Source organism: Rhipicephalus microplus, chromosome 2 (assembly GCF_043290135.1).
Source record: "Rhipicephalus microplus isolate Deutch F79 chromosome 2, USDA_Rmic, whole genome shotgun sequence".
NCBI classification, from domain to species: Eukaryota; Metazoa; Arthropoda; class Arachnida; order Ixodida; family Ixodidae; genus Rhipicephalus; species Rhipicephalus microplus.
In genome coordinates, this window is record NC_134701.1 from 245,677,268 (window position 1) to 245,690,691 (window position 13,424).

Genomic DNA, 13,424 nt, shown 5'->3' on the forward strand with positions numbered 1-13,424 from the left:
CCTTTTTTTTTGCGCCCGGTAACTACAACAGAATCATTCCAGTGAAAGCCAAAGGCCAGCCAAGACGTACGATCCTCCCCACTGCGGGATAAGGGTGCGCGAGTGAGCGTTCAACCCCTCCTCTCCGCGGGGCAAAGTACGCGTGGGGGGTGAGAGCGTACGCCGCCGCGTTGTGACGATGTGGCGACGCGCGCTCATTGCGCCTTCAAGTTGGTAATGCTGAAAACACGATAGTCCCTCCCCCTTTCTGATATTCCCGGCAACAGCGGTATGTGGTAGATATAAACAGCTTGCGGTCTGACCGTTGAAGAACGTGTTACTCCGTGGCACAGTGGTTAACGCCTCGCACTCACGTTTGAGATGTCCCACGTTCCGTTCGGCGCCCCGTAGTCTTTTTCAGAATTTTTGTCTTGCGTTTTCATAGATATAGCTTAGTATACATAAACAGTGAGTGACGGCGACGCCCACGTCGACGCCGTCAGCAAGATCCAGCGGAGAGTGTCCATATAGTTGCTATGGCATTGATAATAATCATAAAAATCGTTTTCGTTTCACCCTTCTCTTTATTCTCAGCATGCTTTATCGGTGATTACTCCGTCTGGATTTCCTATCAGACACACATGCGAGAGTGCTCGACCTTGCATAGGTTGTATCGCTCCGAGATCAGGAAATCCACTGATGGAGACTACATTGCTGAGCACGACGCATTCATCAAAATATAAATCGCGAGCAGACCTGCCACTTTCCACAGCACCACGTGGAAGAAGGCAGCATAGGCACTCACTTGGTCATTTTCAGACAAGCGTCGAGGCCGCCTACGGCAGCGTATACGTTCGTGATAAGCCGGGCAGTTAAGGGTTGGCATAAGCAATCGTCGCGCTGCTGTGTTTTGTATGTCTCTGTTTCCTCCTACCATCATTTTCTATATTGATTCCCTGCTAATAATAATAATAATAATAATAATAATAATAATAATAATAATAATAATAATAATAATAATAATAATAATGAATTGGATAAGTTTACGCTATCCGCGAAAGGTTACAGCCGAGCTGTTTTATCTATAGGGCTAAGCATGGCCTTCTTGGCTGAAGCTGAGACTTAACTTGACGTAGACATAGTAGAGTCAAACCCCTGCCCGTTGGATTGGGAGAATGTTCAAACTCCAGCATCAGAACTGTCGTGCAAAGCGGGATGTGCCACCATCGAAGCGCGGGCATTTCGTCACTCGTACATGGCTCGCGCAGAGGGCAAATGGCGCGGCGGCTAAGCATACTGTGTTCAGCGTTGGTGGGCACGGCTGACATGCAACGACCTCCAAGGTTTTAACGCGATAGCGTTAGAGAGTTCGTGTCGCAGAAATCCTGCCGTCGGCGTCGGCTCCGCTGGTTGTGAGCGAAAAATCGTGTGTGCGTCTGTGAGCGAAAAAAGAAGTTACAGAGATCGCCACGGGAGGCCGCTACTTGTCCACGCCTGCGCACGCGATCACACTGACAAAAGCCACGCATTCGAAGAAAAAGAAAAGCGCTCAAGGTCATGAGGCGCAGTAGTTTCTTTGACCCTGCCACCCTTCCCTGCTCATATATAGCTTCCAGCGCCTTCGTGGGGACCAGAGAAGAGATCAATTGCAGCATGCGACAAACCTTTGTCGCATGCAACTCCACTCTCACAGGACAGATTCTTAAAATTTTTGCGGCATTAAATTCGTGAGGCAATAAGCTCTTCTAGTGAATTAATTACATGGTTACTTGAAAAGGTGTTTCAGGGCCCTTTTAACGCGTTTTGTTTGACTGGTGTCACGACAAAAACGAGCCCATTCAGCAATTTGTAGGCTCATTTGGGAAGCCTCAAACTACGTCAAAAAAGGCCGGGATAGTGCAGCCATCGCCGCTAAAAACACACAGGAACTTTCGAACAGCTCTAAAAATGGACAACTATGTTCATCTAGTGGAAAACATATCATGCCTTTTTCAGAGTCGTTTATAAAACAAACAGCAAACCCTAGATAATGTGCTGCTATCTGTGAGGCCTTGTGAGGTGCTCGCCATCTCATGGCTTCTGAGATGGCGAGTGTGCGCGTGTGTATCTTGGAGGCCATGCGACTCTTGCTCTAGATCAAAAACCTGTATGTAACATGCGCGCGCTGGTACGATCTACTATGTGCGTGTGTGCGTGCGTGTGTATGTATGTAACAAAACATAATAATAAGAATGCACTTGGAGGTTGAAGGGCGCACTAGGGGCCGGATTTCACTATAGCGTTCAACACTTAAAGGCGAAGATTAAGGGTTCCCTAATTTTTTTTACCGAGCTTTAAGAGTATCGCTTGTAATAATATGTACTGTCGATTCTACGTTTTTGTCACCATACAAACAATCAAAGCCGGAGGCGGAGTGCCCGGGTGTTAGAAATAAGCCATATTCGCCCAGGTTGTCCTCTCATTGCCCGTGGGAATGATGCGTCGTAAGAAGAGCAGCTAACATATGGCAAAAAGACAAAACGAATGCGAGCAAGTGAGGGATGAGCTGACCGCATTCAGTTCTTGTTCACTTTCGTAAGTATGTGCAACATTAGAGCGAATGACGTCATAACACCAGAATGACGGGGACGAGAAAGACGACAAGACTTGCTCCACGGGAGTTCTCAGAACGAGTTTAGCTTTAACGCTTAGATGGTAGCCTGAGGCTTTTGCTGGGACACATATACAGAGACAAACAACTGGCTTCCTCTTGAATTCTAGCTCTCTCTTCTGTCTTTTTCCTTCATTAATTTGTTGTTTCAGAAAATTTTCTCAGGAAAATCAACAGCAACAATTAGTTCCGAAATCTTCTTTGCAGCTTGAACCATTCCAGGCTACCATCTCTGAGGGAATGTAGTCTGTGAATGCAAAAACACATTTCAAGTGTATGACATTTTTTTTTTGGAGATCGCACTTTTTTATTCTTCATTGTAGACTGTCACAATGTTTTATTATGCAAGATGTTTAAAATGTTTTAGTATACTGCACATTTCATCAGAGAAGTTTGCCTCCCTTTTTGTATAATACCATACAGTACTGCCAAAGCTTACGTTTAGTCAGTCGGGTTTCGTGGAACAGAGGAAACAAAGAATTGTCGAGACAGGAACAGTTTAGATTATGTAGCAGCGATTTGTGAATATTTTAGATAATGAGGATCGAAATGCTCAAAAGCACACACACAGTAGTTTCTGGCAGCTCAATTGAACTCTTGAGAAGACCGTTAGCAACGTATTATGTCGGATCACGTGACTAGATTATTAGGCGCTATAGAGCCTCTATAGAAGTACTGATGACAGTCTCCTGATGCGTCATCACTTCATGCTTGTTCATGTACGTGCAATTTGTTACAAAAAAAGATTGCGTACTTTTTATCTCCGCATCCCCCCGCCCCTTTTAAGTGAAGAGATTTATACCACAACTTCTCTTCAAATAAACAAGAAAAAACGACAAAGAATGTGAAGATGGAATTGAAAAATTGGAAAATTTTAATTTATATGTGGAGTTTAACGTCTTAAAACCATCATATGATTATGAGAGGCGCCGCATAGCGGAGGACTCCGGAAATTTTTGACCACCTTGGGTTCTTTAACGTGCACCCAATTCTGAGAACAGGGGCCTACAGAATTTCGGCCTCCATCAAAAATGCAGCCACTGGAACCGGGCTTCGATCCCGTGACCCGCGGGTCAGTAGACGAGTATACTCGTCTATTGGCTAAGGTATACCTTATCGACTAGACCACTGCGGCAGGGCAGGACGTCAATCCAAGGAAAGGTGTCTTGGCTCGATTGTAGCTTGGTTCTCATTGAAACTATGTCTAACAAAGCTCCCAAATGTCTCCTTCTTTCGTTAATTATTAACAAAGGTCTCGTTCCACTTGATGCCTTCAGGTGGTACCCGAGGGATTCCTGGTCATCAGGAAGCTCGTAAGAAGATCACAAACTAAAGAACACCAACAGGCAAAAAACAACAACAACAAAATGGCGTTCCACTTTCCCCATCATGCCTACGGGCTGCGCTGACTAATACTTCTACATTTAAAGGGCCAGTCAACAAGCTCCGGAAGGCTCAGGAAAAGCTTGCGCATTTTTCGTATGCCTGACCAACCTTCTTCCACACGCAGTGACTTCAACTCGGCAATCGGCGTCGTTGTCTACATTACTCTTTATTGACACGTGGTTTAGCAATCGACGAGCTGCGTGCTACGCCACGTCGCCGATCGCCGAGTTGACGTCACTGCGCGTTAAAGGATGTTGGTCACGTGCAGGAAAAATGGACGAGCTTATCCTGCGCGCTTCGGAGGCTGTTGACTGACCCTTTAAGTGCACAGATATATCTGATAAAGTATACGAGGATGACCGCTGCCGTAGCTCAATTGGCGCGCATGAAACGCGCTGTTCGATGGTTACAGGTTTGGTAACAGGTTGCCGGCAAGCTATCTTTTTGTCACATTTTGCCACATTTCTGACACAATCACCTATAGCCAAGTTTGAAAGTTCACGTAGTATTTTTTGTACTGTTTCGTGATCACATCCCTCATGTGGGTGACTTTCCTCACTGTCTTCTAACGACGCACGTAGTAATGCGTTATGCGAAGCGCCCTTGACGCAAAAAAGAAAAAAAAATCAGATTTCATAATAAGATATCAGCTCTACATTATTAAAACATGCGCAATTCACACGCGATGCCAAAGAGATTCATTTTCTTGTCCACTGCTTGTAGTGCCGGAAGGTTTGTGCACAATGTTATTTTTCTTTGTGGCTGTAAAATATGTGACAATTGATACATAGACGTTTCCCACTCTGCGCTAGCAGACGAATTTGCTGAGGTAGCTGACGCTGGTGAAAAGCTGCAGCGCTAATATTGAGAATATGATACACCAAACGCAGGCTCGAGGGCTCTATTGTAACAGAAAACTGAACGCATACTGCTGAATATCAAGGAAAAAAAAACCTAGAAGGAAAAAAAAAACATTTTCGTGGTGCTGACGTCCTTAATCAGAGACAAGGTGCCATCAAGCGTTTCAGGACTCAATTAAAAACGAAAAGAACGTGGCTACGAGACGACCAGACGATCAACTTTATGCCAGGAATCAGTGTGTTTATAAGATGCATACGCTTCATTCTGCAGCGGCTGTGAGCAGTTTGCGGTGTATCGAAGGGAAGGAGCCTTTTTTTATTCTAGTACTCGTTATTTTGCAGGATTTAAAGACCCGAAGCTACTCGGGCCACGAGAGATGCCTTAGGGCTCCTAGTAATGTCAACCACCGGAAGTTTTTTAACGAGCACTGACATCGTACACTACGCAGGCTTCTGTGGGCTTTTCTAGCATTTCGCTTCAGTCGAATCACTACCGCCGTGACGGCGATCATATTCATGTCTTTCGGGTCTGCAGTCGAAACGCTAGCCACTGCATCCCCGTGACAGCCATTCGGGCACTTGGATGACTCGGCGGAAGAAAGGAAAGTTTGCTGTGTTGCAGTGTTTATTGATTGATTGATATGTGAGGCTTGACCTCGCAAAACCACCATATGATTATGAGAGACGCCGTAGTGGAGGGCTCCGGAAATTTTGACAACCTGGTGTTCTTTAACGTGCGCCCAAATCTTAGCGCACGGGCCTACAACATTTCCGCCTCCATCGGAAATGCAGCCGCCGCAGCCGGGATTCGATCCCGTGACCTGCGGGTTAGCAGCCGAGTACCTTAGCCACTAGACCACCACGGCGGGGCGAGTGTACTGCAGTGTTGTATTGTTGCTTTTGCCTGGAATGGATTCGTTGCTTCCTGTATCGGTATTCTAGACACAATTTGCCGTTAAGACATTATTACACGAGCATAAAATTCAGCCTCGCGTAGTCTTGCGTTGGGCTGTTTTAAGAAAGAATCTCAATCGAAGGAAAATGAAGTTGCAAGTGCTGAAGGCTTGCTTCCACGCAATCTCGCTTTATTTGTGCTTACAAATTTTTCACTCGAAGATGTGATCGACTGTTTAGAACAGCGATTTCCACCACGCATCCCGCAAGCGGCCAGTGACCCGCACATGTTTGTTTTTACCCCGCATTTTTATCTGTTTTCCTCACAAGTAGGCTTCTGAGCTACACAGACATGACCAGTGTAAAGCATTGTTTTTGTTAGGAACTCAAGTGTACGCGATTTGTTGAAGAATAGACAGCTGAACAAAGACTGTATTTTAAAATCGGCGTACAGATTTAGTCAATTTGGCGATTGGTATTGATGTGCTGTTGGAATTCTGGTACTGAATTTTCCTCATAAGTGACGATATATGGAAAACATTTTCTTGGATATGACAGCGTTTGCTGACAATTTGTACACCTTCGCCCCCCCCCCCTCCTCCCGCTTTTATCTTCTTCACTGTCCTGGCCCGTACGAGACTAAATTGCGTGACTGTAGCCTGCTGGGTGAGGTGACTTTGAGACCCCTTGTTTAGAGATTAAGAGCGACGGCCGCAATGAGAGTACACGGCACAGTCCACCTCTTCAACAACAATAAAATAAGCGCACAAAGTACTTTCTCGGCACAACACCACCCGAGTGAGTACAAGATTTTAAACATTACTCACGGTTTCCATGACTGGTGAGCGACTTGACAGCGTCCTGTTTTGCCCTGCAGTCTATTAAAATTATAAGTCGGAACCGAAGCGGAAGATTCTGCCGGTGTCTGCGAATCAAAAGTGCAGTTTCGTGAACACCCGAGCGCTCCCGTCGCACATTTTTTTTTTTCACGCGAAGGCAACATTAGCCCAGCTTCGAGGCAGTGTGGAAATACGCCTTGTCTGCCAAGACACGGCTATTCCTTCTACCCTAGTGCCACAAAACGTTGATACGCAGTACTGATAGCGGCACTGAAGATAGCCTTAATTCGAGAGTACTATCATGCTCAGTATGAACTACAACGTAAAAGCTTCTGTCCAAGCGCAATTTAAGGTTGTACAGTGGCGCTGATCGTGACATGTTTGCGTGTTATCATCGGAGAGAGAGTGCGCATCGCCCACATTTGCTTTTCCGTTCACCATCATTTTACGATATCGCGATGTCGACTTCGAAAAGAAAAGATAACTTTGAGAATGAAAACAAGCAAGCAGGGGCCATTCGCCTTTGTAGAAAAGACCAAACTTTCCCACAATAACTCGAAAATATGCCCCGATCAGCGCCCCTGTACGGCATTGAAGAGCGCACAGCCAAGCACCCGCATGGTTTAGCTCATACTGAACGCCATAGTGCGTACAAGGTGTGTATATATTTACACGAGGGGCACGCTCACTCAAAATGAAGGATAACGTTAGAATTTTTGATGTACGTGCTAAAAATGGTGAAAGTGAAAACGTATTCAATGCGGCATAGCGGGCCATGTTGCATTTTGTTGGCGGCCTCTAGTACTACAGTCCTTATTCTTGGAGCATCAGCAACGATTTCACCTTCTTACGTGCGCTGAATATTTGTTAGTGGGAACCACGTGTAAAAAAATTTCGACGTATTTTCGACGTTGCGTCTTACGGTGTGTGGGCACACGCATCACGCTGTGATTACGGCGCTTCTATCATGATTGACGCATGTGCCGTCGCTTAACCACTTCACTCGCTAACCACGAGCAGCGACCTAATGCACACGCACTAATCGCTCAGCGTTACACGGCTCTGATCAGCACCGATTTACCTAACGCTGAAAATACGTCCGCCTGTGCTCCTTGTGTAGCTAGCGAGGTAAAATAGATCACTGTTTGTGGCAACGGAATTCTCGCCATAGGTCTATATGGCGTTGTTTTCTTCCAGGATAGCGTGACATCATCTTCGATGGTAAAGTCAAGCTGCGAAAAGCGATGCGGTTAACACGACAAAAACCTAAACAAAACAATATAAAACAAAATGAAATAGCCAGTTTCTGAGTATTGCGGCAGTGACTTGCATGGCAGCGTCGAAACGGCGCTGAACTCTTTCTTTCTACAATTATCTTCCTCTTCCAGCGGTATGTTGTCTCCCAAACAGGGCCACTAATAGTCTGAGAGTTCCTCAGGGGAACACTGTTCATCATATGATCACGAACTCCCGGCACGTGCGACGTCGCACGTGCGTAGCTTCGCTGCTTAGCGCACAGTCTAACACCACGGGGCAAAGAAAAGCCCGCCGACTCACGCGGGAACGCGCACACCCAGGAGTCAGCTGTCAGCGGTGAAAAGCTCCACTTCGGAAAAGAAACGGGGCCCCCGCACAGTGTCTTCGTAAGAACTTGAACGTTTAGCGGGAAAGAGAAGATGCCTTAAGAAGGGCGTAGTACGACGGGCGTAGTGTGTTTACACAGAAAGCAAACACGCGTGAGACACAGGGAGCAAGATTCAGTTTTGCGGAGGCGGGTCTTCGGGGATTTCGTCGTCCACAAAGTAGAGGAACAGCGTCCAGTACATGACTTTGAGCGCGGTGAACGTGACGGGAAAGATGATTCGCGCCCAGGCGTCCATTTCTCCGGCAACTTCGCTCGGAGTGAGGCGCTGCTCCCTCGAGGACGCTGGAGTACCGGCGACGCCACCGCGACTGCACCGTGCGTACGCCGTGTCGGGGTGGCTGTCGCCCAGCCGCTGCTTCGGGCCCCACCAGCGGAAGCCGAATCGCGCCAGGCCCAGCGTGGGGACGCCGGCACGAAGTCGACCTTGCCGCGAGGAGGCGTCTTCCGCGGCATCCGCTAGCACTGCCGCCACCGTATCCTCGTCGGCGTTCTCGAGCCGGAGCCGCACGTTTTCCGAGCCGGACGTCCCGTCGTCCAGCACCGTTTCCTCATGGCCGGGCTCCGTGAGCTCCTGGCAAGGGCGAAGAGAGAGTGGAAAAGAGGTGTAAGTGAAACGGCGGGAGAAATCCATAGCTGGGCTGGGAATGCAGGAGACAACAATAAAAAAGGAAAGAGAGATAAAAAATGAAAGGATGAAATGTATGAATCAGGGCCAGAGTGTGTCGTTTCCATCTAACGTGATGGAAGTGTCAACGTTCCGACGGCTGTAAACTTTAGTTTATTTGTTTTTAAAGTGTGCCTTAGGGACAAAACACCCATGCAGGAGAGACAATGACAACCTGCGGAAACAGCTTCAGAACCAGGACTGCGTTCAGAACAGGAATTGGTTCTTTATGATGGGGACATTTTCTGCGCAGGGCTCCATTACCTCAAGAACGGTACGGCTATACATGTCACGTGCACAACTTAGTATGCCGTGTAGTGTTTGAAGCTGAGGGGAAGATAAGGTTTATAGTGAACCATTGTGGCTTTCGTGCATCCATTATATGTATAAGTAGAACCTACACCAGCGGCGTTTGAGAGATTTGACTGCCGCAGCTTGCCGTTCTTTGTATGGTGGAATAGTGGTGATAAAGTGGTGGGCGAGTGCAGTGGGGACAACAAAGCACATGAAAGCAAATGAAAACATATGCGCGCGCAGATGCACAATAGCAGTGAGGAATCTAGAAGCCTTATTATAAATAAGTTATTTATCTGTGTGCGCATCAATGGTGTGGACAATGCGTAATGTTTGAGCAAAGCTATAGAGTAACTAAAAGAAATGAAGAAAACATGGCCAGGACTCCCTCTCTGAATTTCGTGCCGACCGGTTGTGCCCCAGCGATCTCCGCCGACAGCGCAGCTCTGGCCGACTGGCTCGCCCTACGCCATCTCCTGCCGCCGACAAGAGCTCTCACTGAGTGGTGCCCCGTTCTCGGACGCCTGCGACCATGTCCATCTTTCCTATTTCCTCTCTACTTCCGTCGTTTTCTGCCGTTCGCTGTCCCTGCGCCTCGATCTCTCCTTCCTCTATCTACTCTTAATCCTATCTTTTTAATCTCTCCTTACCCCCATACCTCGTGAGCTACTGTTAAGGTGTCAAACTCTGATGCAGACAGTTACGGGACTGACGTTTCTCTTATTTTCTCTTTAAGAATCACATAAGAACATGGCCAGACGCATAGAGCTTCCTATAAATACACTTGAGGGAATTCTGGCGCTATAGTGTCGCACGACACTACAGCCAGAATGGGAATGATGTGTAGTTCACAAATTTGTCTAATCTTTACTCTTTCGGCTACGTCTGGCTACGCGTGGCCTGGAGCCATTTTGTCAAAAGACTACATTCGGCAAATGTTCAGCAGTTGCACTTCACAACCTTTTAGTCTCAGCTATTCATATCAGGTCACGAAGTTCACAACGGTCTGTTCAGTTATTTTATACAAGAACCAAAACACAGCAATAAACAAAGCCACAAGCGCGTTTGAAGCCGCAAGCACGAAGACTAGGCAAATACGTGTACTACGCACCATTCCCATGCATGGTCGTATGGTCACTGAACGATCGCAGCACCGGAGTTCTCTCTTGTTAATATAAGGAAACTCCATGGCCAGAGGCATGCGGTCAATGTTCTTCCTATAGCAGTATTTCTATTAGGAAAACCGGAACAAGGAAGACGTCCAGAAGCTTAAATTGTGGGGACAGGGGTTTCACGACCCTACCTAAAATTAACGCTTAGGTTGGAACGCAGTGTGTTATTTTCTTCACTATTGCTCCCTTCATTCGTGAAACCCAGCGCGTTTGCGAGTATTGCTGAGGCGAGTCGTAAGAGTGGTCTGCCAGTCGGCCTATAAGGCTCACTGCTTACTCCGGCCTGGGGAGTAACTAGTCAACCTAATTACTACGACCTGCAAAATATCGGAAGATATTCGGAAGCTATCCACGAAGATCAGCTATTAAAACACGAATTGCATAGTTCAAGAGTGTCACGGACGGCCATTTTTGGCGACACCGCGTCACGGCAATTGACGGGTGCCGTACTCCCCCACTGACCGTGAGAACGGCGAGCGCATGAAAGGGAGCCGAGAAGTGCAGAATGGGGTGCTCTTCTTAGAACGTCGCCGCCGACGGTTGATCCTTTTGTAACTGCGGCGGCGTCTGCAAGGTCGTAGAAGGCCGCGGTATACCCCGAACAAGGATTAGACTACGAGACGCACCGGCTGAGAGCCAAACGGTTGACCGTTCTCACGGGGAAAAGCGTGGGAAACGCTCTGGTGGCCAAGCCGTATGACAACAACCCTACAGGTTGTCACTCTCGCTAGTTAAGGGCCCTCTCCCAATTAAAAAGGGGTGGGGTCAAAATATTTTTGGGGCGGAGTTTCCATCAATTAAACGCGCATGATTGGACCCATGTAGAGGTCTCTTGTCCCCAAGGAAGAGAGCGAGGAGACACGAGGGGGATTTAAGCGCAGGATTTTGCCCTGCTAGGCAGACTAGTCGCTGACCAACATGGTGTAGAAACAGATCAACAAGCATCTCTTCTAGAAGTTTTTAGTGTGGCTCTGTATCGGCTGGCCACCTAAACTTAGCCGTTCGTCTAGTTGTGACGCGATATTAACGTCCGCAACGTAGACATAGGGACTTCGCCTCGAGTTAGCTCAACCTGCTCGAAGTCACCTGCAAGCAGTAGCCTCCCGGAGCCACCAGCGTTGCAACACCGCCGACATCGCAGTCGTGCCAGAACTCTCTTCGACTTCTCGCATCCGATCGTCGGGGACGCAACGCGGCCGGTCATCACACGTATGCCTTCACCTGTTTATATCTTCGAACTTTCTCCCCCGTAGTCTATTGGTGTTAGTTTGTGTAGTTTGTAATAGCTCTCTCGCGTAAGCTGATTTATTGTTTTATATGTATTTTTTAGTTGTATCAAGTGTTGATGTATTTTGTTAGTTGTATGGAAGTGTTGTATTAGATCCCGTGTGCTGCAATATCACTAGAGTAAAGTTTATTTTGTTTTCTCACGTCTCTGATCTCTTCACTGTCTCTGCTTGCGTACGGAACGAACCAACCTGCTGTCATTCCCGTCGCCGACTTCACGCTGGCGACGCTAGAGTGGCAGCTTGTAACAAAGAGGCTTGAGACAAAGAGAGGTCCGGTATGAGGCGCAGCGCTCCTCCTTTTTCATAGACGGAGGGAAGGCTGTGCCTACGAATGTGCAATGAGGAACTAGTCAAGAGCATTTTCTGCTCCTCCTTTTTCATAGATGGAGGCAAGTCTGAGGCCATACATACATTCACTGTGCCTCAAGTCAAATGCACTCTTCGAAAGAATAGCTTCGGGAAACGCACCACGCGATAATCCTTTAACCAGGCTTAAGAAGCGGGCTTTTCAGCGCACTTCGTTTATATCCACTGCTAATTAGTGTCCTTCTATCTAAGCTAAGCCCGTAATAGCCGCGATAAATACAACGTGAGCTGGGAGCTTCAAGCGCGCCATGCAAATGTGGAAGGCACAACCTAGTTGCCTTCATTTTTTTTCCTGATCGGTAGGTGGTCATTGGTGGCGTATTATTCACGTCACGCCAATGGCAAAGCGCCGCGCAATATAGCCGATGGGTCATTATGGCGAGCACGTGAGCTTATGCAACTGCTTATACGTTGTGCGCAGAATACGTGCTAGCGGCTCTGACCCCCCGGTCGGTTACCTCGACACCAGAACGTTGCCTAGAATCATTCGCGTAAAGAAATACTAACATGTCTTTGCGACCCAAACTATGTTTTTCTTGTCGTTTCAGGCCGAGTATTAAATTTGCATGTTTTGTACCTTGCAGATAAACAAGCCCCGTTACATGGATACGGCACAGATCGCTTAGCGTGTTGTTGTTTTTGTTCTTTGCTGTTTTGTTTTGCAGGCCGCGGTGACGCGTCACGTGGAAGCACCTGGTCGGCTTGTGAGAGTGTTTACAACGACGAAAACCGGCTATGATACGCGCGGAGAGGTACATTTTGTTGACCGAACTTCTTGCATTGCTTCCGCAGCATTGCACCTGTTCACGGTGTGAAAGGGAATATAAGGCTGTATACACCTTTTCACAGGAAGGAAAAAACACCGCCATGGTAGGCTGTGCGCGGGAGCACAAAGGCTAATGGCGCAGCGTTGCCAGTGCATTTTCGAGGGGACGCGCCAATTTGCACAGCCCAAGGAGGGCTATGGCGGCCCAGGGAAGCCCAGGGAAGCGTTTATGAAAAGGTGAATACTCGGGGACAACTTGCTGCGGCAATGAAGGGGAGGCTACGGAGCCAAACTGGGCGTGTGCCACCGCTGTAGAATATAGTGCCACAAATGCACCCATGTTTTTCACTTCAAAATAATAGAAAATAACATTATTATTTTCTACTAGATGGTGTTTGTAAAGAGACGCTGCACGCACCGAGGAGACATTCATATCTGTTGTTGCTTTCTGAAGAGTCGCCTCGCGTTTTTGCGCGTCTGAAAACATCGCACGTTTCACGTGCACCTCATAGTCAAAATGGCGCCTCCGTCTTTAGGTAAGTGCTCGTCGCGCTCCAGCTATTCTAACGGCTCACCGAAGGGGCTTGTGCCCAATTTCACTCCCAAATAGCTGTGCAAGC

The 13,424-nt window shown here is 47.6% G+C and overlaps 2 protein-coding genes across 3 annotated transcripts in view; both read right to left on the reverse strand.

Annotated features, from left to right (window-relative positions):
- Positions 1–6,728, reverse strand: part of LOC119169316 (gamma-aminobutyric acid receptor subunit alpha-2) — a 99,564-nt gene extending 92,836 nt beyond the window's left edge. The window contains exon 1 of the mRNA XM_075878421.1: positions 6,597–6,728. The gene's annotated coding sequence lies outside the window, so the exon portion shown is untranslated. The remainder of the gene's footprint in view (positions 1–6,596) is intronic.
- Positions 5,473–13,424, reverse strand: part of LOC119170194 (gamma-aminobutyric acid receptor subunit alpha-6) — a 91,526-nt gene continuing 83,574 nt past the window's right edge. For both annotated transcript variants that reach the window (XM_037421276.2, XM_075878415.1), the window contains one exon: positions 5,473–8,824. In XM_037421276.2, the coding sequence (XP_037277173.2) occupies positions 8,366–8,824 (459 nt within the window). In that variant the 3' untranslated portion in view covers positions 5,473–8,365. The remainder of the gene's footprint in view (positions 8,825–13,424) is intronic.